A 24,905-nucleotide genomic window follows, 5' to 3' on the forward strand; every position below is an offset into this window, starting at 1 on the left:
TGACTTCCACTCAGTTCTTTCCATACTGGCTGCTGTCTGCCTCTCCAATAGGGAAGGGATTGCACCTCCTCCTTTCGTTGGGGGGAAGTTTTTGACTCTTTTGAAGTGTACAGAGCCCCACCACCTTAACCGCCAGAATAATTAGCGCACTGAAAAATGCCCATTCCACCATCGTAGTGGCAAAGCAGGTTAAGCATCAGCTTGCTATACTGGTATCTCATATCAGAGTGCTGGTGGTTGGATCCTGGCTGCTCTGCTTCCAATCCAGCTTCCTACTAATGCTCCTGGGAAGGCGGCAGAAGATGGTTCAAGTGCTTGGATCCCTGTAATCCATATGGGAGACCCGGAGGGAGGTCCAGGCTCCTGGATTCAGCAATAGCAGCCATTTGGGGAGTGAACCAGTAGATGGAAGATCTCTGTCATTCTGCCTTTCAAGTGAATACATTTTTTTTTAAGATTGATTTATTTATTTGAAAGGCACAGTTACAGAGAGAGAGGGAGAGGGAGAGAGAGATCTCCCATCGGCTGGTTCACATCCCAAATGGCGGCAATGGCTGGGGCTGGGGCTGGGGCTGGGGCTGGACCAGGTCGAAGCCAGGAGCCAGGAGCTGCTTCCGAGTCTCCCACCCGGGTGCAGGGGCCCAGGGACTTGGGCCATCCACCGCTGCTTTCCCAGACGCATTAGCAGGGAGCTGGATGGGAAGTGGAGCAGCTGGGACTCAAACCTGCACCCATGTGGGATAAAGGCACTGCAGACGGCGGCTTTGCCCACTGCGCCATAGCACCTGCCCCCAAATAAATAAATCTTAGAGAAAGAGAGTGCCCCTTGGGCTGATCCTGCAGCCTTTCCCCAGCCGCCAAGCGTGCTGGCCCCCTCCGGGCGATTCTTCTGCAGTTGGAGCACTCCTGCTATTTCCTTTCTACCCAGCTCGGCTCCCCCACCCGTGGAGCAGCACGCCTGCCTTCTTCTGGGGCTATTGCCATAGATGAGCCCCAGCTCGCCACTCCCAGGTCTCCCCTCGTCTGTGCGGGCTTTGGGGGGCGGACGGGAGCGGCGTGAGCTCGCGGGGGCAGTGGGCTGGGCGCGAGCCGGCCAGCCATTTGGTCCTCAGGTTGGGCGATACCTCAGGACCAAGGTCCGGGTTTCCGCCGGGGTCGCCTGACTGGAGCGAGGAGCAGCGCGCGGCCGCGGGAGGAGCCGAGGAGCCAGGCGCGGGGGTTGGGGTGCCGGGGTCGCTGGGGCCGGCCGGGCCAGGGCGGAGGGCACTGCGGCCTGGGACCGCCTGAACCGCGAGCGCCCTGCGGCCGCGCCCAGGACCGCCGCCAGGGAGCGCTGCGGGCTCCCGCTCGCCCGCCCCCCGGTAGGCGGGGCTGCGCTCTCCCCGCAGCCGCCGCCGCAGCCGCCGCCTGGGCCGCCCCGTGTCCCCGGTGGAGCCGCCGCCGCCGCCGCCGGGAGCTCGATGCGGACGGAGCCCGGGCCGGGCCATGGGGATCCTCAGCATCACGGACCAGGTCAGCCTTTCTTCCTTTCCCCCGCTCCCTCCTTCCAGAGCCCGGCGCCGCCGCCACGCGAGCCCGGGGATGTGCGGCCTAGGCTGGGCCCGAGCCCGGGGCTCCCGCGGCTCCCGCCCCGCCCCACGCCGCGCTCCCCGCAACCGAGCGGGTGTCCTTGGGGGCCTGGGGACCGGCGGAGGCACCGCAGGAGCCCCCTGCAGCCAGGACCTCCCGGAGCGGAGCCCCTCCGGCGACGGCCCCTCTCAGCGCTGGGTGCTCGCCTACCCGCTTGGTTCCGCTCCGGCTCCGGCCCGCTCCCTGAATGCCAGCTCTCTCTGCAGCCGCCCCTGGTCCAGGCCATCTTTAGCCGAGATGTGGAGGAAGTGCGTTCCCTCCTCTCACAGAAGGAGAACATCAATGTGCTGGTGAGTTGGGAGCAGGGAGGATGGCGAGCCCAGAATCCGGGCTCCGGGGTTCCGGACCCCTCCCCATCAGCGGGGCGGTTCCGCGTCTCTGCTTAGATGAGGCCGCAGCTATTTCCACCCTGGGATGGGAACCTGCTCTGCGTTTGGGGATGGAGAGCAAGTCAGGCTTGGAGCACAGACCCGTGGGGCCGGGGATGCCCAGAATGGGTGTTCTCTTCTGAAGCAGTGGGGTCTGCAGAGCCCCTACCCCTCCTGGAAGAAGGAGATGGCCGCTTCGGCCCCTCGGCCCTGACTCCACCCTCCCTAGGTGCTCTTGCCTTTGACTCTCCTTACGGGCATTTAGAGCGTTGCAGAACCTATGGGAGGAGATTGTGGAGAAGAGCCTGGGGCTCTGAGGCTTGGGCTGGGTTCCTGGATAGCCCCCCGAACTCCCTACAGCTGCTCCTCTTTTCTGTCTTGCCAGGACCAAGAGAGGCGAACCCCACTGCATGCTGCTGCCTACGTAGGCGATGTCCCCATCCTCCAGTTGCTACTGATGTCAGGTGAAAGTGGGGAGCTGGAAGGCGTGGCACCTAGGAGGGGAGCTGAGGGGAGGAGCCTCCTGTTTCATATGCAAGCAGCATTGATCCAGGCCCCCTTCCCACCGCCTTCCCACCCCCTCTCCACCTCCCATCAAAACAGGAAATTACATCCCTACAGGTGCTAACGTCAACGCTAAGGATACACTGTGGCTGACCCCTCTTCATCGTGCTGCTGCCTCCCGAAACGAGGTACGGGGTCGAGGTGATAAGGCTGGAGGTGAGGGTGGAGGCGCGTCTGTCCCCTGCCCTCCTCCAGGTGGGGAGGAGAGCAGCCCTTGGCTCCTCTCTCCTGCCCCTGGTACTGGCATCAGGGAGAGCCTAACACTGGGCTGGCAGACTGCGGGGGCCCGCTGCCAGGCCTGAGTGACTCATCCTTCCCTGGGGGGCCACCTTGAGTCTGAGCCCCCTCTGGGCACGGAGGTTTCTCTGCTTGTCATGGGGGACAGGGACCGTGGTCCGCTGCATCCCAGCTCCTCAGCCAGCATGGAAGTTGACAGCTCAGGGGCCAAGCATAACCCTTTCTGTTGGGTCCTGTACCTTGTTCCCAGCAATCCTGAAAGGAGGGAAAAGGAGACCTCCCTCCTTGATTGGCCCATCACTTCCCCCGTTGGCCGCCAGGGGGAGGGGCTGAGACAGCAGTGGGAGTGAGGTGGGTAGTTAGGAGGGGCGTCTGCGCTGGGGTTATGGAGAGGACCCAGGGTATGTTTGCTCTCTGAGGTAAGGGAAACAGACGCCTTTGGTGTCTGTGGAAGGGCTAAGGAGGTATTCATTTCTGTAGCAGGAGCGTTTATTTTTCCTAGGAGCGGTGGGGTTTGGGCTGTGCAGCCCTTCCTGTGTGCATTTGCTTGGGAGTGGGTGGAAGGCGGCGCTTCCAAAAGTTCATGGCACAGCTAAAAGAAGCAGCTGATTCTGAGGCAGAACGTTTTAAAATCCAGGCGTCGTTTTTTCATAATGCACGTTTTCTGTGAGCTTTTGGAAGCCCCCTCCTATATAAGTGAAGATTTCCAGGATGTGGTTTGGGGAGTGGTGCGTGTGGCTTGGGGAAGGGGGAGCAAGGTGAGGAAGACCTGGAGCGCTCGGAAGGCCCAGCAGGTTGGAAGTAGGTGTCCTGGAAAGTGAGCGTGGACTGCTAGTGGGGGTGGGGCCGCATGCGCCCTGCTGACCCGTTTCCTCCTTCCACTCCCTCTCGTTTTATCCTCCTGATGCCCCTCTATCTTCTCCCTTGTCCTCTGTCCCTCCACAGAAGGTGCTGGGGCTGCTGCTGGCACATTCAGCAGATGTGAACGCCCGAGACAAGCTGTGGCAGACACCATTGCATGTGGCTGCCGCCAACCGGGCCACCAAGTGTGCCGAGGCTCTGGCACCCTTGTTGAGCAGCCTCAACGTGGCTGACAGGAGTGGGCGCAGTGCGCTGCACCATGCAGTGCATAGTGGACATCTTGAGGTGAGAAATGCTGCAGGCTAGGCCAGCCCAGTGCCTGCCCTGCCCTGCCCTGCCCTACGTGCTCACCTGACCCTGCTTCTGGGCCACTGGGGCTGGGGAAGCAGCAGCACAGATAGATGTTCCATAAGCACCTGGGCTCCTGTACAGGATGAAAGTCAGATTAGAGAGCTTGACTTGGACTTCAGGAGGTTGGTAAACCCTCTGAAGTTGCGTGGAAAATGTTGGTACACACACCTTTCTGAAGAGAGAGTCCCCGTCTGTTGGTCATGCATTTTCAGTGACTGGTGAGAGGCATAGGCGTTTGGCCTAGCGGTGAAGAAGCTGAGTAAGGCACCCACATCCAGGATCCCAAGTGCCTGGGTTCGATACCTCCTGACTACAGCTTCCTGCTAATATGCATCTTGGCAGGCAGAAGTGATGGCTCAAGTAACAGGGTTCCTGCCACACACATGGGAGATCTGCGTTGAGTTCCTGGCTCCTGGCTTCGGCTGTCGTGGGCTTTTGGGGAGTGAACCAGTGAATGTGTACTCTCTCCCTCTTTCTGTCTTAAATAAGTAAAAAATAACAAAGACTCCCTAGGAGTTTCAGAGCCAGCAGATCACCCTAAGCCACTTGTGGGCATGTCCCTGCAGTTTCTGCATCTACCTGGGATCTCCTCAGTGCCTGCTTCCGCTGTCCCTGTAGAACTCCAGGTTGTGCTTGGGAACAGAGACCTCAGGAGATGAGGCCTGTGCCCTTTGGTAGGTGTCAACCAAGCTCTGAACAGGTTGTCTATGTCCTGATACAGACGGTGAACCTGCTTCTCAACAAGGGAGCCAGCCTGAACGTCTGTGACAAAAAGGAGCGGCAGCCCCTGCACTGGGCTGCTTTTTTAGGTGAGCGCACAGGCAGGAGAACCCGGAATTTGCCGCTGAAGGCTCCCAGGGCGGGGATATAAGGTTGCAGACCGGAGCTCAGGGCCTCCGGAGTTCACCCTCCACCTCCCTGAGCGTGTCTTCTCTTTTCCCAGGGCATTTGGAGGTCCTGAAACTGCTGGTGGCACGGGGAGCAGACCTGGGCTGTAAGGACCGCAAGGGCTACGGGCTGCTCCACACGGCCGCTGCTAGTGGCCAGGTCGAAGTGGTGAAGTACCTGCTCCGGATGGGGGCTGAGGTCAGGGTTCTGAGCCCGGCGTGGGCTGGGGGCTATGGGCAGGGAGCTGGACCTGGTAGTTTCTGAAGGGACTAGGAAGGTGCTGGTTTTGTGGGTATGGTTCTGGGAGGAGATAGTGAGGGTCTGAATGCTGCTTGCCCCGAGTAACAGCACCCTCTATCCCTTGGGGCAGAAACTTGGGGGGTCTAGGGCAGTTGTTGGATTCCTGGGATACTGTAGGCTTTATGTGCTGCCTTCCACTTTGTTTAAACCCTGCTTCCCTTCCCCTCCTGGAAATCCAGATCGATGAGCCCAACGCTTTTGGAAACACAGCTTTGCACATTGCCTGCTACCTGGGCCAGGATGCCGTGGCCATTGAGCTGGTGAATGCAGGCGCCAATGTCAACCAGCCGAATGACAAGGGCTTCACGCCACTGCACGTGGCTGCCGTCTCCACCAATGGCGCACTCTGTTTGGAGCTGCTGGTCAATAACGGGGCTGATGTCAACTACCAGGTGCCCGCAGGGACTGGTTGGGAGAGGAACCTGGCTCTGGGGATCCTGGCCATGTCTGGATAGCTCTCTGGGGAATTGTCCCTCGCCTCCTGGGATGCTCAGCAAAGCATGGGCTGAGAAGATGTCCACAGAACCCCTCCATCCTCAGAGATGTGTCCTTTGAAACATTCTCTGTGCTTTGCACTACAAAAAAAAGAAAAAAGAAAAACAAAAAAAGACAAACCCCGCTGTTTCCACAGAGTAAAGAAGGGAAGAGTCCTCTGCACATGGCTGCGATCCATGGCCGCTTCACGCGCTCCCAGATCCTCATCCAGAATGGTAGGGGCCTGGGAGACTGCTCTCATCTCCTCCCCCAAGGAATCAGCCCTAGAAAGCCCTGCCTGTCTTCCGAGACAGGCACCTGTGGAAGCGGCCCTGCCCCGCCCCTGCCCTGCCCCCTGGGGCTCACACACTGAAGGCTTAGCCAGACCAGTTCCCAGGAGGGAACTGCTCGCAGGAGTGGCCCGAGCCTGAGCTCTGCCTGGGCTTCTGTGTGTGCCTCCCCCTCTCAGGCAGCGAGATTGATTGTGCCGACAAGTTTGGGAACACGCCCCTGCACGTGGCTGCTCGCTACGGACACGAGCTGCTCATCAGCACCCTCATGACCAATGGCGCGGATACCGCCCGGTGCGTCCCAGCCCCTGGCCCCATCTCTGGGTTGCCGTCAAACACGCTTGCCCAAGGGAGGCATGGAGGGCCTCCTTACCCTGCCTGGGGCAGCTGCGCGTGGGGGTGGAGGGGGGGGTGGGGTACAGAAAGAGCTGACCGCGTCCCTCCACCTCTCCCAGGCGCGGCATCCATGACATGTTCCCCCTGCACTTAGCTGTCCTCTTTGGGTTCTCTGACTGTTGCCGCAAGCTTCTTTCCTCAGGTACGTGCCGATTGGCTGGGGGCCGGGCAGGTGTGCACAGAGCAGGGCCTCTCCCTCGGCTCGTTGCCCTCAGACGTGACCTGTGGGTGCCCGCCCTCCAGGTCAGCTGTACAGCATTGTGTCTTCACTCAGCAACGAGCACGTGCTCTCGGCTGGGTTTGACATCAACACACCTGACAACCTTGGCCGTACCTGTCTTCATGCTGCTGCTTCTGGAGGGTGCGTTCTCCTTCCCGTCTCCCAGGCCCTGAGAGGGGGCGCTGGGCGAGGGTCTGTTCCCCTCCCTCCGTGGGAGCAGAAGAGGCAGTCCAGTCACACCCTGTCTTCACCCTTCCTGGGCTGTGGCCTCTCCTCGGGACCCTTACCCTCATTTGCTTTTAGGAATGTGGAATGTCTTAATTTGCTGTTGAGCAGTGGAGCTGACTTGAGGAGGAGAGATAAGTTTGGAAGGTAGGTTACCAGGCAGGAGGGAGGCTAGTGGTAGCGAGCGGTCAGAGCGGCTTTTGATTCTTGCACCCGCCCTCCTGCCCTTCCCCCAGGACCCCACTGCACTATGCAGCCGCCAACGGCAGCTACCAGTGCGCAGTGACGCTGGTGACGGCCGGGGCCGGCGTCAACGAGGCTGACTGTAAAGGCTGCTCCCCGCTCCACTATGCTGCCGCCTCCGACACCTACAGGAGGTGAGGCTCCCCCCGGGTCCTCCTCAGCTCACTCCCCACCCCGCGCCCTGCCCTGACTTGCTCATGCCCTCTTGCCCAGAGCGGAAGCCCACACAGCTTCCAGCCACGACGCTGAGGAGGACGAGCCACTGAAGGAGTCCCGCAGGAAGGAGGCCTTCTTGTGAGTAGCAGAGAGGAGCCCGGGGCGCGTCTTCCCCGCGGCGTGGCCTGCCCCAGCCTTCTCTCCCACGCCTGCCGCTGCCGGCACGGCCAGGATTAGCCCGGGCTGAGGAAAGCCAGAAGCACAAGGCCTCGTCCACCCTTCAAGGAGCGGGAGGTCTTGCTGAGCAGATCAGAAAAGCTCAGGACACAGCTCATTGTCCGTGTCCCAGGCAGTCGTTGAATATTGCTTTCCTAGGCTTCTATACCACACTGGGCGCTGAGGGTAAAAAATGAATTACCCCAAATGTCTGCCCTTAAAAAACCCAATCTACTGGGAGAGGTAACAAAAAGAGCCACTCACAGATGGAAGATGTCTGTAAGAGGGGAAATGATTGTGGATTTTTTTTTTTAAGATTTATTTATTTATTTAAAAAGCAGAGTGACAGAAGGAGAGACCAAGTGAGAGCTCTTCCATCCTCTGGTTCACTCCCCAAAGGGCCACAACAGCAGGGCTGCTCCAGGCTGAAAGCCAGGGGGCTGGAGCACCATCCCGATCTCACGTGTGTGGCAGGGGCCCAAGCACTTGAGCCATCTTCTGCTGCTTTTCCAGGCACATGAGCGGGGAGCTGGATTAGAAGCAGAACAGCCCAGACTTGAACTGGTGCTTAGATGTGGGATGCCGGCATTGTAGGCGGCAGCTTGGTGCAGAGCACCACAATACCAACCCCATCTCTGTTCTATCTTCACTGTTTTTTGGTAACTCTAAGCCTGTTCCACAATAAAAAGTTTATTTTTTAAAGATGTATTTATTTACTTGAGAGGCAGAGTTACAGACAGAAAGAGAGAGAGACAAAGAGAGTGATCTTCCATCCGCTGGTTCACTCAAATGGCCACAACAGCCAGAGCTGGGCCAATCTGAAGCCAGGAGCCAGGAGCTTCTTCCCAGTCTCCCACGTGGGTGCAGGTGCCCAAGGACTTGGGCCATCTTCTACTGCTTTCCCAGGCCGTGGCAGGGAGCTGGATGGGAAGTGGAGCAACCGGAACTCCAACTGGTGCCCATGGGGGATGATGGTGCCACAGGCGTTTGCTTAACCTGCTATGCCATAGCGCAGGCCTCAAGTTTATTTTTTAATTAATTTTTTAAAAAGATTTATTTATTTATTCATTCGCAAGTCAGAGTTACACAGAGAGAAGAGAGGCAGAGAGACAGAGGTCTTCCTTCCGTTGGTTCACCCCCCAAATGGCTGCGATGGCCGGAGCTGTGCCGATCCGAAGCCAGGAACCAGAAGCTTCTTCCAGGTCTCCCATGTGGGCGCAGGGGCCCTAGGACTTGGGCCATCTTCTATTGCTTTCCCAGGCCACAGCAGAGAGCTGGATTGGGAGAGGAGCAGCTGAGACTAGAACCGGCGTCCATATGGGATGCCAGCGCTTCAGGCCAGGGCGTTAACCCGCTGGGCCAGAGCGCCAGCCCCTCAAGTTTATTTTTTTAAAAAGCTAATAATTGGGGCCAGTTTTGTGGCATAATGGATAAAGCCATTGCTTGTAATGCCAGCTTCCCATATGCACACTAGTTTAATTCCCAGCTGCTCCACTTCCAATCCAGCTCCCTGCTAATGGCCTGGGAAAAGCAGTGGGAAATGGCCCAAGTGTTTGGGTCCCTGCCACTTAACTTGAGAAACCCAGAAGAAGCTCCTGGCTTCAGCCTGACCTACTTTGGCTGTTGCAGCCATCTAGGGAGTGAAACAGTGGGTGGAGGATCTCTTTCTCTCTGTAAGTAAAAAAAAAAAAAAAAAAAAAAAGTTTATTCATTTGAAGGGCAGGCTTACAGAGAGAGAGAAAAGGAGAGACAGAGAGAGAGAGAGGTCTTCCATCTGCTGGTTCACTCCCCAGATGGCTGCAACTGCCAGAGCTGGACTGATCAGGAGCCAGGAGCTTCCTCCAGGTCCCCCACATTGGTGGCAGGGCCCCAAGCACTTGACCCATCTTCTGCTGCCTTCCTAAGCCACTAGCAGGGAGCTGGATTGGAAGTTGAGCAGCCAGAATTTGAACCTGCACCCATGTGAGATGCTGGTGCTATAGGCTGCAGCTCTACCTGCTTTGCCACAGCGCCAACCCCATAAAAATCTCTTAAAAAAAAAAAAAATGTAATCAAATTCAAGCAGCTCAGCTGTGTGAGCTTTGGCACGTTACTTAGTCTCTCTATGCCTCGATTTCCTCAGCCACGGTCAAGGTAAGATCAGTACGAGGATTACATTATTTTTAATGCACATGAAGTGCTTAGAATAGTGCTAGACACATCATAAGTGCTAAGCACTTGACTGTTACTGTCACAGCTCCTACTATGGTATGAGAAGGGGAGAGGCGCCTAGCTGGGAATGCTGGGGTAGGCAGAGGAGAGGAGCTGGGACTGGGTTTGAAATGAGCAGGGGGCAGGTATTTGGCCTAGCGATTAAGGTGCCCATATCCCAGGGCTTGCGTTTGCTTCGAAGCTGTGGCTTCGATTCCTGTCATTACATACCCTGGGAGGGAGCAGTGGTGGTTCCGAGCACTTGGGTCCCTGCCACCCACGTGGGAGACCCAGATTGGGTTCCCAGCTCCCTGCTTCAGCCTGGCCTAACCCTAGGAAGTGAAGCAGCAGATAGGGGAGCACTCTGTGCTTCTGGGGTACCATGGTTACGACCACTGGTAACAGAAACAGCTGAGTAGACCTGCTTCAGAGGGGCTGGCGTGAGGCTGCATTCTGGGCGGTAGCCGCCAGGTCGCTGGGCGGAGGGTGCAGACTGAAGCTCCTGCACTGGCTTTTCTAGACGAGCAATCAAAGGCTGAAGGAGGCGCTGAAGCCAGAGTGCTCTAGGGCAGCCCTTGAGGAGTGGCGGGTCAGGATCTGGGCTGGGGGCAAGCAAGATTTGGAGCCGAGGATAGGTGGTGGCTGGTGGGCCTGGAGGGGCCCTCTTGCCCCTCTGAGTTGTGCCTCACAGCCTACCCCCGGCTCCACAGCTGTCTGGAGTTCTTACTGGATAATGGTGCAGACCCCTCCCTGCGGGACAGGCAGGGCTACACAGCTGTGCACTATGCAGCCGCCTACGGCAACAGACAGAACCTCGAACTGGTATGTGCCGAGGCCAGGCCAAGGTGCATGGTCTACCTCTGGGTTTGTGGATTCTGAAACCAAGGGGTGGTTGTATCAAGTGTGCTCCGTGGAACCAGGAGCCTAGAGATGACTGTGAGTGGGGGCCAGGGGACTGATACCTTGGGAGCTGCCGAACCTCAGCACCTGTTTTCCTGTCCATTGCAGCTCTTAGAAATGTCCTTTAACTGCCTGGAGGATGTGGAGAGCACCATTCCAGTCAGCCCTTTGCACTTAGCTGTGAGTCCCCAGTCTTTTCCTCTTGCCGTCCCTGCCCCACCTGCTCGCAGCCCCACGTAAGGGTGACCCAATCACCTGATCCTTGCTTCTACCTTCTTGTGGGGGAGGGCGCAATGCAGGGGGAGAGGCCCAACGGTCCTGGGGAGCTGTGGAGGACTAATGCCTAGAGCGTCTCCATGGGCCCCAGGCACAGTGGGGCCAGGTGCGTGTCACGAGCTGCATCTGTTGGTTGCCTGCACCCCTCCAGGCCTATAACGGTCACTGTGAAGCCCTGAAGACGCTGGCGGAGACGCTGGTGAACCTGGATGTAAGGGACCACAAAGGCCGGACCGCGCTCTTCCTGGCCACTGAGCGAGGCTCTACTGAGTGTGTGGAGGTACTCACGGCCCACGGTGCCTCCGCCCTCATCAAGGAGCGTAAGCGCAAGTGGACGCCCCTGCACGCTGCTGGTTAGTGCCTGCTTCCTGAACAGTTAGGCCTGGGAGAGGGCTGGGTCAGGGCGGATATAGCCATGTGTCCTGATTCATAGCTTCCTGTCTCCAGAGTGTCTCACTGCTCCAGGTCTTCCCGTAACCTTGACCCTTGCAGCCTTGAGGCTCGAGCTGACCCTGCCCTGATGCAAGTTCCCTTTTGTCTCTAGCTGCCTCTGGCCACACTGACTCCCTGCACTTGCTGATTGACAGTGGGGAACGAGCTGACATCACCGATGTCATGGATGCCTATGGACAGTGAGTGTGGGTGGGGGTGGGACGCAGATGTTCCCACCCGTACTGGACCCTCACCCTTTCTCCTGCCTCCCTCTGTAGGACCCCACTGATGCTGGCCATCATGAATGGCCATGTGGACTGTGTACATCTGCTGCTAGAGAAAGGATCCACAGCCGATGCTGCTGACCTCCGGGGCCGCACTGCCCTCCACCGTGGGGTGAGAGCTCCTGGGCGGGTTGCTCACAGGCGGGCCTCGATGTGGGAGCACAGCGCCCACCAGCAGCTGGACATCGGACTGTGTAGGAGGCGGGCTAGGTTTTCACACAAGGGTCATATTGGGCCTTAGCTGTGCCTGCTGCAGGATGAGTGGCCGCCATCCCCGGCTGACTGCCCTGCTTTGTAATCACACATGAGCACAGGCCCACCACTCAGACTACTGTGCCCTCAGACAGTGCGGCCATCACCCAGGTCCTTCTCACGACCCCTGTCCCAGAGCTGCCCCCTCCTCCCCCAAGATTCCCACCCCCCCGGTCCTTTCTTTGCTCTCCATTCGGTGTCTCACTCCACTCTCACTGCAGAGTGGACTCTGGCCATCATGATGACTGTTGGCACAGAGACACAGGGAAGGAGATGCTGGTGCCTAACACCTGGGCTCCTTGTTGTGCATCAGGGATTGGAGCCCTGGAGGTGGTTCCTACTCCTGGCCGGCAGAAAGGGAAGGGCTCCTCACCGCTACTCTCGCCCCCATGTCCCCCCACAGGCAGTGACTGGCTGTGAGGACTGCCTGGCTGCCCTGCTGGACCACGATGCGTTTGTGCTCTGCCGAGACTTTAAGGGCCGCACGCCCATTCACCTGGCCTCAGCCTGTGGCCACACAGCAGTCCTGCGGACACTACTGCAGGCTGCCCTTTCCACAGACCCCCTGGATGCCGGGGTGGATTACAGCGGATACTCGCCCATGCACTGGGCCTCCTACACTGGTACGGCCCGGGCCTCCGGTAGGCTGCAGGATGTGTGTGCGGTGTAGAGACGGGTGGGCTGTGGGGAGCCTGCGCTGATGCGGGCTGGCAGTGGAGTGGAGCCTCAAGAGGTGGGGTGGGTGGAGCACCCCTGCCTTTTCTCTGTCGCCACCCTTTTGTCCTCGTCCCCAGGACATGAAGATTGTCTGGAGTTGTTACTTGAACACAGCCCATTTTCGTACCTGGAAGGAAACCCCTTCACTCCTTTGCACTGTGCAGTGTAAGTCCCTGTGCACTGTGGGCTCCCCGCCTCCAGGGGCACCAGGGCTGAGACCTGCGTCAGCATGGGAAGACCACTTCCCTTGCCTTCCTGGTGACCCCTGCTCCCTCTTCCCTAGAATTAATAACCAGGACAGCACCACAGAGATGCTGCTGGGAGCTCTGGGTGCCAAGATTGTGAACAGCCGAGATGCCAAAGGACGGTGAGTGAGGGACGGTTCGTGGAGGAGCCTGGGCACCTGGGGTTCCTGTTCGCTCAGGCACAAGGGCGTGCCCCTCTTCACTCTGCCCTGCCCACCCACAGGACCCCCCTTCACGCCGCTGCCTTCGCAGACAATGTCTCTGGGCTCCGGATGCTGCTGCAGCATCAAGCTGAGGTGAACGCCACGGACCACAGTGGCCGCACTGCACTCATGACGGCGGCGGAGAACGGGCAGACTGCTGCCGTGGGTGGGTAGGGGCCACGTGGAAGGGAGGAGCGCCCCCGGCGTGTGGACTGGGGTTGGGGTCACAGCCGGGGTGGGTGGAGAGGCAGGATGGCTGCTGCCCTGGAAGGAGGTGTCACTCCCACGGTCGCATTTCTCTTACAGAATTTCTGCTGTATCGAGGGAAGGCAGACCTCACTGTGCTGGATGAGAATAAGAACACTGCCCTCCACTTGGCTTGTAGCAAGGTACTGCCTGGAGTCGGGGGGCTGGGGTGTGGGCTGTGTCACGGGCAGACCTCGACAGAATGGGGAAGGGCTTGATGCAGAGCAGGTTGGGCCAGAAGTTACACTTCTGCCCGTCTGACTGGTGGGACAGCCCGCTGTCCGCCCGTCATGCTTCCACTTCACAAGTGCCCACTCTCTGTCCTCTCCCTCAGGGCCATGAGAAATGTGCCCTCATGATCCTGGCAGAAACCCAAGACCTTGGCCTTATCAATGCTACTAACAGTGCACTGCAGATGTGAGTGCCTGGGGAAGGGGGCTCCTGGCTGGGGGGAGGCAGGTGGGTGAAGAAAGAGCAGCCCCCGCTCCAGGGGCTCTGGAGCTCACAGCATTTGTCCAGAGCTCTTGCCACCCTGGCTGGGGTAGGAGGGCAGCCCGGCCTCCTGCTGATTTCATGCTCCTTCCTTTCTTCCAAGGCCACTCCACATTGCTGCCCGGAACGGTCTAGCTTCTGTGGTACAGGCCCTGCTAAGCCGCGGGGCCACAGTGCTGGCTGTGGATGAAGAAGGTAGGGGGATCTGGAGTCCTCACCTCTCGTGGGCTTGGGGCCAGGGGCCATCTTTCAGGAGGTGACTTCTTAACCTTGCTGCAAATAAGATTTTCTTCCCAAGGGAAGTCTTGAGAGCAGGGACCCATCACCACCGGTACTCTGGAGTCAGAGGGCAATGTGATGGAGCCAGCAGGGTTGGGAGGACCCCCTCCTCACTCATACACACATCCAGGCTTCCGTGTCCCATCCTCCCCAGCCTGGCTCCAGCCTGGACCCCACACTTTGGGAATCTCCCTGTCAGCCTCCTGGGGCCCTGGTTGCCCTTGAATTCTGACCACCCTGGGTGCTTATCCGCTTCGGTTGCCCTCCCAGAGGCTGGGGACCCAGGGATCCAGGACTGTGCCTCAGCTCCCCGCACTTGGCCCCGCAGGTCACACCCCGGCCCTGGCCTGTGCCCCTAACAAAGACGTGGCAGACTGCCTGGCCTTGATCCTTTCCACCATGAAGCCTTTCCCGCCCAAGGACGCCGTCAGTCCTTTCAGCTTCAGCCTGCTCAAGAACTGCGGCATCGCGGCCGCCAAGACGGTGGGTGGCTGCGGCGCCCTGCCCCACGGGGCCTCGTGCCCCTACAGCCAGGAGCGGCACGGCGCCATCGGGCTAGATGGCTGCTACTCTGAGTAGCCCCTCCAGAATCCCTCTCCCTGCCGGTGGCTTGATATCTTATTCTATTTATTTAGAAAAAGTCTAAACATTTAGGGCACTTTAAAGGAGAACACGACTGGGTTGGGGGGCGGAGGGGAACATGAAGCACTGGGGAGCAGCGCTCACCCCTTTGCCGCACCACCGGCCTGGCAGGGGTCTGGGGCCGACAGGGAGCACCCCAGGCCACCCCTCTGCCAAGTGTCCCAAAATGATTGCTAAATGCCTGGCTTCCCCTCTCTGTGACTCCATCTAAGCTCCCTCTTTCTGCTGCCAGCTGCTCCCCCTCTTCCCTTGGACTCTCCCCCTCTGCGCCCCCTTGCCCTGCCCTTACTGCCAGGCAGATCCCCCCTCCTCTTCCATTCCCATCACTGCCTCCCTGCTTGGCTGGCCCCTCCATCCCCGCAGCAGTGAGAAGCCTTAATTTCTGGTACTGTGTGAGCACTCTGGGGGCGCCCCCTCCCCCTTCAGGGGCAGCTAGAGAATGAGGGGGGAGGGTATTTAGCACTGGGGCCTGGAGCTTTTCCCCCACTTCTGTACCTATCGCCCCTAAAGTTCAAATGCAAAACACTTGAAGCAGCGACTACTGTACCTGGGCCCCAATCCTGCACTCTTCCCCCGGCTCCTCATATGCAAATCAAGGGCTGGTTCTGCCCCCACAGCCTTCCCCACCCCCTCCCATTCCTGGCCTGGCCCCCTAACCACGCACTTTAACCTTGCTTCTTTCTTTTTCTTTTGGGAGAGCAGAGCCTGTGGCCCTCCCCTCCCTGGCTCTCCTCTCCCTGAACTTTGAGGCTTGTCATGAATTTTTAAGTAAGCATTTTGTCCTTTAGGGGAAGAAACAAATTAATTTCCTGCCCATTTCAAAACCATAGCCCTAGTACGTCCTACCTGTTTCAGGCATGTGTTTGCATGTGTGGAGGGAGGGACTGTGTTCTTCCTCCTGTGCCCCCATCCCATAGTTCCTTCAACCCCCCTGTTTGCCTCCACCTTCCGTTATGTCCGAGAGTCCCCACTGCCCCCAGTCACTCCTGATCTGAAGCCAAAGATGGTGGGAGGGGCAGGGCAGACCAGGGACGTGGCTGCTCGGGACCCAGGCTCTTCCTGTGGTGTGAGGATGCAGCGCTGACCTGGGGAGCGGCGAACAGACACTGAGGCTTGGTCCCTGCCTTCCCAGCAGCTGGGAGAGAAGGGGTTGAGCTCGGGGCTGCACTGATAAGATAACTAAAAGTCGCACCCCCAAAGCCAAACTGGGCTGGAGTGAGGAGGGGGCAGTTTTCTCTCTAAATGTAGCATTGAATTTGGCCCTGGTCCCTTTGGATGCCCTGTCCATCCATCTCCTAGTCAAGCCGCCTGGACAGTTGGACCTGTTCCTGTCGCCCAGTGTTCCCTTCCTCACAATCAATACCTCAGCCAGGGACCAAGACCCAGAACTTGAATCGAGGTCATGCCCCGCCCACAGTGCGTCTTCGCCCGGTTTGGCTGTTGTCAGTATTGGCCCCCCGAGAACTGGACAGGCTTCGTTTACACAGCGCGGGGCTCCCCGCGGCCTCCCTCCCCAACTCCAACTCGCTTTATTTACGATCTTAGCCATTTTCCACTTGTGTCCCCTGAATGTCTCGCCACCCTTGCCAGGGGTGGGCTGGGGGTGGGACGGGCATCCCCAGGACTCCCCCCACTCCCCAGCAGACGCCCTCAACCATACCTCATGCTGGTTGCCGAAGCCTGGGGTGTCTGTCCGTGTCCTTATTTACTCATGGTCCCTTTTCATCCCTGTCTCTCTGTCTTGCTTTCCAACCCTCCGTTCCTAAACCATTTCAAGGCTTCCAAATGACCATTATTGGTGAGAAGGATTGTGCAGCTTTTAGTTTTCAGTTTTGTTTTCAAAGCCAAAGGGCCTTGCGATGCCCCCTCTTGCCCACCCCCCACTCACACCCTGACCCCCCCACGACAATCAATGTGACCTCTCTTAAGGGCTGCAGCCCCCACCCCTACCCTGCTGGTTCTGCAAAGCTTGCCCCCCAACTTCAGTTCTCTCTCCTCGGATCTTCCCATTCCACCCCCTCTCATCTTGGTGCTGGGAACTAGGTGGGGGCCGGGGGTTGGGGGAAGGGGAGTGGGAGATGGGTCCTCCTCCGGGCCAAGACTCCCGGGTGTCAGTCGTGTTCTCCTTTGTCACTGCTTGGCGATGACAGGAAAAATCGGAGTGCTTGTCAGGAGCCCCCTTGTTTGCTAGGTGAGATTTCGGGGAGCTCTCTGCTCCCTGCCGCCTCCTTGGCACTCTGTCGGCAGTGCTTGGGGAGGCTGTGGGGCGTCCCTGGGCCCTCCTCACGTGACCGTGAGGGGGCCTGGGGGCGAGTGGCCTCCTCTCCATATGCCAAAGGAAATCCCACCCCACCCCACCCCCCGGGCTCCTCAGCCCTTAGTGTCTTTTGAAGCATTTTGACCATTCTCATGGCCACTGCATATTTATTTTAATGTTACGATTTTTTTTTTTTTAAATCTCTGACTTAAACGGGTGTGGAGAAGTAAAACAGGCAGAATGCCCCCCAATCTGCAGGGGGAGGGTGGGGAGGGAGCCTCTCCTTCCCTTCAGCCTCCCTCTGCCCCTCCCCCCGCAGCTCTAAAGCACTTGCTTCAAGGAATAAGCACTTTTGTGGAAAGGCCTGTTTTGAGTGAGGAGCCTGGGAGCAGCCCCAGGTCCCTGCAAAGGAGACAGAGCGAGGGCTACATAGGAGACAGGGAAACAGAGGTGTGAATTAGAGGGCGAGATGAAAAGAGCCAGTTTTTAGTTTCTGACTTTTGGGGGGATGTCTCTGCATGGGCGGTGGCTTTGCTAGGGTTGTGTTCTATCCTTCAGAAAAACAAAAAGGCACAAACTGTGGGTCCTGGGATGGACCAACAGACCCAGGTCACTGCCACTGTCCAGCTGAGACCGATGGGCCACCTCCCCTGCCCGTGGCCCGCTGAGCCATAGGACTGCTGAAAACCACTGAATGTACAGCCCAGGGCGGGGAGGGGGGGTACAGCTGGGGTGGAGGGGCTTCTCCTTTGTTTGGTGCTGTGGGGGGTGGGAGAGTTGATAGAGGGACTGCCACCCCACGACCCCACTAGACTTGTGTTCCCCGGGGTGGAGGGGCTGAGGGGGGCCTCCCTCCCTCTCCAGCCCCAGCCATGCCCCTCTTCCTTCCTCACCCCTGTCCGTCTTGACTGTAAGTCCAGCTCACCTTTGCCTTCAATATGTAACCAAAGGAAAACTCAATACTGTTTCCACCGCTGTCGCCCGCCCACCGCCCACTGAGCACCTTCCTGCTCCCTGGACTGGAAGGGGAGAAGAGGCTGGGGGTAGGGTGGGCGAGGCCAGAGTGAACGGTTCTACAGCTGTAATCCCCAAACCTCCTCCGGGGCCTGGAGAGATGGGCTTGGGGCCAGGCTGGCAGGGCTGGGAGTGGGCACACTCTGTATCTTATGCACTGAGTGTTTCTTCGTCCTAATGGCTCCAGTGACTGGACTCCAGCGGAGGGGCCTCTTCCTCCTTCCCCTCAGCCACTTCTCACCCCCTCCCCACGCCCAGTGTTCATCCCCGCCTCCCCTTCCAACCCCAAAGGAAAATAGCCTTACAGACCCTAGCCCGGAAACCCTACTCCCGGGGCCAGCCAGTACGGCCCCATCCCACCTAGCTTGAAACCCTACCTTTTAAGGAGGGCCAGGAGCAAAGCAGCCCCTTCCCCTCTAATCGTGGTGGCTCCTGCCCTCTGTGGCCTTGCCCCAAGTTGGGCAGGGGCGGAGGTAAGGAATCTTTGAGGACCAAGCCCAGTGGTCTGGGAAGAGGGAGGTGGAGAGGAAAGGCTCTGACGTGGGGACTCCCTCCTCCCGACCCAACCCCTAGAGTAGCGACCAAATGCAGAGACGGGAGGAAGCCGGGGCGGGGAGGTCTGCTCTCTGAATTACTTGAAGGTACTGACTCCGAGGCTGCTGTTGCCCACTTAGGTGTGAGGGGGACACTGTCACTGCATTTGGGAGGGCAGAGGGTGGCAGGTGACATAGAATCTGCCCCTGGCCCTTTCCCTGGGGAACCCGGAAGCCTGAGTTTGCCCCCAGGGAAGTTGGGGAGAGCCTTCCCTCCCATCTCCATCCCTCACTCTGGGCACCCTCTCCAATTGCACTAAAGTAGCTGTTGTGCCAGTCTTACCCCCATGCCGGAGGGGGGGGTCCTCTGCTTCCAGTCCCCCCTCCCCCCCGCCTCCGCTCCCATCCCGGACAATCTCCTTGTTCCCCTCGTATTCTTGGATAACTCAGCTTTGTATGTGTGTGTTAGGGGGTGGGGTGGGTTCCAGCTGGAGTGGGTTTGGCAGGGGTTCGGGAAGGGCTAAAGGAAAGATGGAGGATGAAGTCTCCTGCCCCCTTCCCCAGCTCCAAGCTCCAGAAGCCTGGTGGGGAGGTGCCTACTCTCGCTGCCGTGTGTCTTGCAGATGTGCCAAAATTGGGGGGGATGGGAAGGGGGTGCCTGGCAGAGCAGCCCCCAGGGTGGCTCTCTCAAAGCAATACAGTTCCCCTGCCTAGGGGATGGCAAGACAGGGGAGAGGGTTGGGGGGGGACCTGGGGGGTCCCCATGTACAGCTGTGTATATTCAGGGGTGTTCTCTGTCTGGTACCCGCTGTGGGCATCTATGTGTGTGTGAACCTCCCCTTCCCCACGCCCTGCATGACCTGTGATGCTGCAGACACCACCGTCCTGTGTGCAGGTGTGTGCTGGGGGCACAGAGGGGCACGCTCGTGTCCTGCCGCACCCTCCACCCTGTGACCCATGTACTCGGTTGTAGGAAGTAAAGAGAACTGAGCACAATTCACTGGATTCTAGTTGAATCTTTCTCTAAGCAATGTTGTTCCCACTCCTGCCCTTTCCCCTGCCCCGGATCCACCTGTGGTGCTAGTGTTGGGGTCGGGGGTGTTTAATGCTGGTGGGCAGCAATAAAGGGCAGATCTGCCCAGATGCCTGCAGCCCCAGGGTGCTGAGGACAGCAGGAACAAGTGGGGACCTTGGTGCATTTGCCCCTCCCCTCCCCCTCCTCCCTGGGCTAAAGCACAAAGCTCTCCCGCAGACTGATGTGCCCTGCACCCTCCAGGCCCCTGCTCATGTCCTCCCCTAACCTGCTTCGAGCCCTCCCACCACAACCTGGTTTTCTATGCTGTTTTGGTGCAAGTACAACTGTCGTAGTCATGGCTTTGGGATGGGTTCTGTTTATTAAAATCCTATTGCTCCTACTGGCCCTGTGTCCCGCCTCCATTCCTGTACCTGGGGGGAAGGAGGGGCAGCCTGGACCCCTCCCCACTGGCTCCCCACCCATCCCCCCGTCAGTCACCAGAGACCAAGGGCAATAGCTGCTCCTCCAGCAGGGCTATGGTGAACATGAGGCTGCCCCCCAGCAGCAGCCCCAGCCCCTGCAGGAGCACGTGGTGTAGAGGAAGGGGCTCAGGAGGGCGCAGCAGGACAGGGAGCTGGAAGGAAAGACGACAGTCAGGCTGCTGGCCTTGCCTTTGGCCTCTTAGCACGAGAAGAGGGGCAGCAGCCCCCCACCCCCACCCCAACACTTCAGGCCCTTGTTTCTCTTAGGGGCTTGTGGTCCACACCCTGCTAGGACCCTGTGCTCGGTTGAGGTGGAGGACTGATGATTCCCCATCTTCCACTCCACCCCCTGCCCACTTCCCTTGGTTTCTCTGCCCTACCCCACACCTCTTACCATGTCCACGAGTGCCACATAGAGGAAGACCCCGGCAGTGACCCCGAACACCCAGGGAGTGAGGGGGACAGGGCCCAAGCTGAGCCCCACCCCCAGGGCTGCACCCCCTAGTCCTAGGGCTCCAGAAACGAGGCTCAGCAGCAGCAGCCGCTGAAAAGACAGCCCTGCCCGGAGCAGCATTGCAAAGTCACCTGCGGGAGAAAGAGGACAGGGTGGGAGGGAATGAGCCAGCCAGCGCTGCCCCTCTCCCCTTGGGGGGGTCTCTCCTTCCACCCCACTTGTGGAGTTCACCCCACTTGTGCATTCCTACCCAGTTCGTGGGGCAACTCATGGCAGAAGACTGCGAGGGTGGTGCTGAGGCCACTGGAGAAGCCATCAGAGAAGGCAGCCCCTGAGATTGGCGGGATCGGAGGTCGTCAGGTCAGAAGGGGTGTCTGTGTTCCCACTCTGGTCCTCTCGTCCTGCTTTTCCTGGCAGCCTTTTCTTGGCTCCAGCCGACAACCAGGAGCCCCGGCCTCCCCTGGGCCCTGCCTCCCGCCACTCCCTCCCCTCACACCTATGGCCAGCCCATCAGTGAGGTTGTGCAGACCATCTCCCAGGAGGACCATCCACGTGATACTGGCGCCACTGCCACCCTGGCACCCGTGGCTGTGGCCTTGGTGCCCGACGGGGGCCGGGGCTGCTGAGGGCTGGCTGTCCTGCTCCCTCTGGCCCTGAGCCCCTGGCTCTGCAGGGAGAAGGATGAGGACAGGTGTTGTTGGCTGTCTGCGAGGACCGGGAGCTGGGAGCTGCATTTCTTCCTCTATTTACCTGGAACTGCCTGCAGGGGCTGAAGGGCCCTCCCACAGCCATCTTCTGGGTCCAGGTGTGGTGCTCCACCATCCCTCCGCCTTGGCCTGCAGCATCTCTGAAACAGGAGGTAACCCTCCTGGTGGAGGAAGCAGCAGAGCCGGGAGCACAGGGGGGACCCAGCCACCAGCTGGGAGAACGAACACCTGGTTGTCCCACCTCTGGCCCCTGGGGATGTTCTTCGACCTCTGCCCTCTTCTCAGGTTGGCATCTGCCTGTGTCTTGTTGACTTGAACTTGGGAGAGGAGGCCATTTGGCCAGAAGTCCTGACTCTATACAAAGGAGCCCCTACCCACCCTGTTGGCTGCTGCACAGTCACACACATATCAGAGAGCTAGGAGCACACACTGCCCCTCGCCTCCTGGCTTGTTTGGTCAGTTCTTAGCTAGGACTCTGGTCTCTGCAGGAAGAGGAGAAAAGGGTGTCACTCACTGTCTTGAGTCCTCGGTGCCGCAAAATCCCTAGCATGTTCTCCAGCACGAAGAGCAGGAGCAGGCCTCCCAGCACTGACAGCCCTGGACCCAGGTCCTCCTCTGGGCGCCCGCCGGCTCCTGTGTGCCACCCTCCTTGTGCCTGACAGAGGTCAGAGAAGCCCCTGGAAGCCCCTGCACCAGCCACACACACAGACACCCCTTCCACGTGGGAGGTGGCAGGCCACCCTTCCACCCTGCCCCAAGGCAGCTGAGGGTCAAAGCCAAGGGCTGGTGAGGGGGGATGTGGGAGTGCAGGGGAGGGGCCCCATCCTGTGACTGGGAATCCCTCGGATCCAGGGAGGCCAGCTGCCACTGGAGGCAGGGGTACAAGAAAGGGTCCTCACGTACGTGTGGCAGCAGGTGTAGCAGTGCATCCCCACAAAGAGTGCCCACGGCCAGGGCCCCCAGGAAGCCGAGCAGGGGCCGCAACAGACGAGGTCCCAGGAGCCGCAGCAGCAGTAGGGAGAGGGGAGCAGGGAGGCTGAGCAGCAGGACTGCCAGGCCACTGTGAAGCAGGGCTGGGAGAGCCGGGGTGTGGGTTAGGCCAGGGCTGCAGGGAGAGGCCCAGAGGCAAGGTGGGGCAGGGGTGTGCTGTGAGGAGACGGGGACCCCAGTGGGGCCCATTCTCCCCCAGGACTCAGGGTGCTGCCCACCCACTCTCACCCACTGACCGGATAGTAGATCCGCCGAGGGTGTTGGGGCCGGGGCTTGGGTGCAGACGCGGCTGTCGATCTGATAAAGCAGAGCTGGGCACAGCAGAGCAAACTGATGAGGAGTCAGAGGAGCAGCTGGGCTCAGGCCAAAATTGACCAGCAGCTGGGAGCCATTCAGACACTGGGGGGGTTGAGCAGAGGGTCACACACTGGGAATCCTTGGAACATGATGCAGATATTTAAAGCCTGTTCTTCCACTGTGGGGACTGTGATCATTTCACTGACGTGGTGGAGCTTGTGGGGCCACTAGAGCCCTCCTAGCCCCATCACGTGCTCATGTGTTCAGGGCCTGGCAGCTTTGTCTGCTCTTTGATGTGTGTGGAGCAAGTTCGCTATCTTTCTGTATGAAGACGGCCATCCACTCCCTACAGGTCTCTCCAGGCAACCATCCCTACATCCTACCCTGGGCTGCTTCTCTGGATCCTCTGTTTTGCCAAGTGTGGTCTCTAAACTGGGTCATGGAGCCCTGGGGGTGGGCGCACCTGCTCTGAGCGCAGGAGGAACCTGTTTCACTCCCAGAATGACATACCCCAAGACTATGCTGGGATTGGGATTGGCTTTTGGTTGTTTGTTTTTTAAATAACTATACTGTTGCTGACTCTTTAAATATTTTAGGCCATCTAATCCCACAGCTCCTTCCCTTCTCTAGAAATCTCGACTCACATCCTCGTTCAGATGGTCAGCCAGCGAGTGGTCCAGCATCAGAAGCCTGTGAAAGAGGTCCAGGCCCGAGGGGGCTGCTCCTGGGGTCAGGTGGGGGTCCTTGGACTCCTTCGGGTCACCCCACCCTGAGGGACCCAGGGGCATCCCTGCCCAGACATCCACACTCAGCTCAGGCTCCTGTGGCCTGGAAGGGATGGGATAGCAGTCAGACTCATCCATGTGCTCTCAGGAACCCCCCAGAACAGGCTCCCCAGGAGGTCTGAGAATTGTTCATTTATGGGAGGGTTGTAGGAGTGCGAGAAAACAAACAGCGGACAGCTAAAAATGCTGAAAACCGGGAGCCAGCTCAGCCGGGAGACATGGAGCCTTGGGACTAAGGGCGAGGAATTTAAAGGGCCAGGGGCTTGGAAGAAGACAGAATTAGAAGGCGGCAAGAGGGGTCGTGAGGGACATAGAGGAGATGCGTTCTGGAGAATGTGTAACTCCAGGGCTCTCAGGCGGCCAGGACTGGACAGGTGGAGACTGGGCTAAGCCCTGCCAAGTTGGGGGCTGTGGCATTTGGAGGCAGGGGTCAATACCTGTGTGTGGAATTGTCTCCAGCTGGGGGTGCCGCCCGACTGGGAGGCCCATGGTGTCCCAGGCGAAGCCCCTGAACTCGGCCTAGCCCCAGGCTGTGGAGAAGGCGTCCTAGGCCCCCTGCGGTCAGCGTCCCATTCTCTCCATAGAGGCCAAACAGCTGGGTGAGGTAATGGTTCTGCTCCTGCTCCGCAGGGCCCAGGTTGGGGACTGAGCCCCCTACCCAGCCTGAGACCACCCCCACACACAGAGCAGCCAGCAGGTGACTCCCAGGGGGCCCCATCACTGAGGGGGATGGGCTGCAGGCTCCGGTTCCAGCGTCTATTCCCCCCGGAACATCCTGAGGACTGTGCCCTAGAAAAACAAGGGGGCCGGGGGCGACGCTGGGGGACGTCACTCCCTGCACCTGCCCCCACCCTTGCCTTCTTCCCTCTGCACTGCCAGCTCCTCCACAGCTCTCCCCGTTCCCACGAGCATGCCCTTGAAATCCCCTTCAATGCCCAGGGTCTCACCCCACTCGCACCGGGAGAACAGTGACGTCGGCCTTGCTGTGGCTATTAAGAGGTTCCGGCGTGAGGGAGGGGGAACCCAGGCTCAGCCTCCTTGTGCCCAGATGTCCAGGCGGAGCAGAGGCCACGTCATGCAGAGTGAGATGGACGCGGCCCCCTCTTCCTAGCCCACCTGCCTTTGGGTGAGGCTGGGGTGGAGCCAGTGTGGGAAGGTTCATATGGAAAGGAGTTAATGGTTCACTGGTCTCTGGGGTGGGGGTCAAAGGCCAGTCTGCTGGGCCCCTGAGCGTGAGGGGGGCGCTGCCCTCTGCCTCTGGGAAAGCCACATGGCTAAGACCCTGGGCCCAATGAGGTTTTTGTCCCCGTACGTAATTTTCACCCCGCCTCCATGCCAGTTAGCACCAGATTAGTCTTTTCCTGCATACATGCAGACTCCTACCCTACCTACCTTGCATCTGGCACTGAACTTCTTCTCCAACCCCATCCCTGAGTTCCCTGGGGAAGCTGGGCCCAGGTGTCCCTAAGCTCTGGAGAGGGGGAAGAGACACGCAGTTCCCCAGCCCAGCAACAGGAGGAGCCAGTGCTCTGGAAATCCATGACCCAGAAAGGGGAGGCCCGGTGGGGAGAGGAGCTGCGTACGTGGGCTCCCCTCAGATGTCTGACGTGGAGCAAAGTCTGACTGGGACGAGGAGGTCGAGGTCGGCATTACCTGGCAGTGGGAGGCAGCAGGCACGCCCAGAGCAAGGGGGACCCAGCCTTCCAGTGCAGGCAGGGCGGGCGGGCAAGGGTCACCTGCAGGGAGGGGACAGGGGAGGGACAGTGCCTTAAAGGGGCAGGCCTGATTCACCTTG

General features: G+C 59.3%; 2 protein-coding genes across 3 annotated transcripts; one reads left to right on the forward strand and one right to left on the reverse strand.

The window, feature by feature from the left end:
* Nucleotides 1-1,421: 1,421 nt before the first annotated feature.
* On the forward strand, nt 1,422-20,681 carry ANKRD52 (ankyrin repeat domain 52). 2 transcript variants are annotated; one of them, XM_062203460.1, is made up of 29 exons: nt 1,422-1,512; nt 1,836-1,919; nt 2,383-2,461; nt 2,619-2,689; nt 3,744-3,944; nt 4,732-4,819; nt 4,954-5,096; nt 5,378-5,590; nt 5,830-5,908; nt 6,142-6,256; nt 6,418-6,500; nt 6,602-6,719; nt 6,882-6,950; nt 7,040-7,180; nt 7,260-7,340; nt 10,319-10,430; nt 10,617-10,688; nt 10,936-11,137; nt 11,329-11,416; nt 11,495-11,612; nt 12,156-12,375; nt 12,547-12,634; nt 12,753-12,836; nt 12,938-13,083; nt 13,224-13,306; nt 13,498-13,580; nt 13,759-13,850; nt 14,263-14,417; nt 20,586-20,681. In XM_062203460.1, exons 1-29 carry the CDS (start codon nt 1,486-1,488, stop codon nt 20,664-20,666), a joined length of 3,216 nt encoding a protein of 1,071 aa, XP_062059444.1. In that variant the 5' UTR covers nt 1,422-1,485; the 3' UTR covers nt 20,667-20,681. The 2 variants fall into 2 exon arrangements, with proteins under 2 accessions (XP_062059444.1, XP_062059443.1); XM_062203459.1 differs by lacking the exon at nt 20,586-20,681 and having other exon boundaries at nt 14,263-19,817.
* A 571-nt stretch (nt 20,682-21,252) lies between these two features.
* Nucleotides 21,253-24,834, reverse strand: SLC39A5 (solute carrier family 39 member 5). Its single transcript, XM_062203461.1, has 6 exons — nt 24,764-24,834; nt 23,548-23,899; nt 22,970-23,153; nt 22,265-22,427; nt 21,942-22,111; nt 21,253-21,693 (listed from the first exon to the last, which is right to left on the reverse strand). Exons 2-6 carry the CDS (start codon nt 23,826-23,828, stop codon nt 21,502-21,504), a joined length of 990 nt encoding a protein of 329 aa, XP_062059445.1. The 5' UTR covers nt 23,829-23,899; nt 24,764-24,834; the 3' UTR covers nt 21,253-21,501.
* Nucleotides 24,835-24,905: the final 71 nt, after the last annotated feature.

This window comes from Lepus europaeus, chromosome 10 (assembly GCF_033115175.1).
Source record: "Lepus europaeus isolate LE1 chromosome 10, mLepTim1.pri, whole genome shotgun sequence".
NCBI lineage: Eukaryota > Metazoa > Chordata > Mammalia > Lagomorpha > Leporidae > Lepus > Lepus europaeus.

Excerpts from the sequence above, each read along its gene's own strand:
- SLC39A5 (XM_062203461.1), bottom strand. The coding sequence starts at position 23,828 with ATGGGGCCCCCTGGGAGTCACCTGCTGGCTGCTCTGTGTGTGGGGGTG. Across the intron at positions 23,154-23,547 it reads GGAGACAATTCCACACACAG|GCCACAGGAGCCTGAGCTGA; the intron begins GTATTGACCCCT and ends CATCCCTTCCAG. Across the intron at positions 21,694-21,941 it reads TGCTACACCTGCTGCCACAC|GCACAAGGAGGGTGGCACAC; the intron begins GTACGTGAGGAC and ends GACCTCTGTCAG.
- ANKRD52 (XM_062203459.1), top strand. The coding sequence starts at position 1,486 with ATGGGGATCCTCAGCATCACGGACCAG. Across the intron at positions 6,720-6,881 it reads CATGCTGCTGCTTCTGGAGG|GAATGTGGAATGTCTTAATT; the intron begins GTGCGTTCTCCT and ends ATTTGCTTTTAG. Across the intron at positions 7,181-7,259 it reads GCCTCCGACACCTACAGGAG|AGCGGAAGCCCACACAGCTT; the intron begins GTGAGGCTCCCC and ends CCTCTTGCCCAG.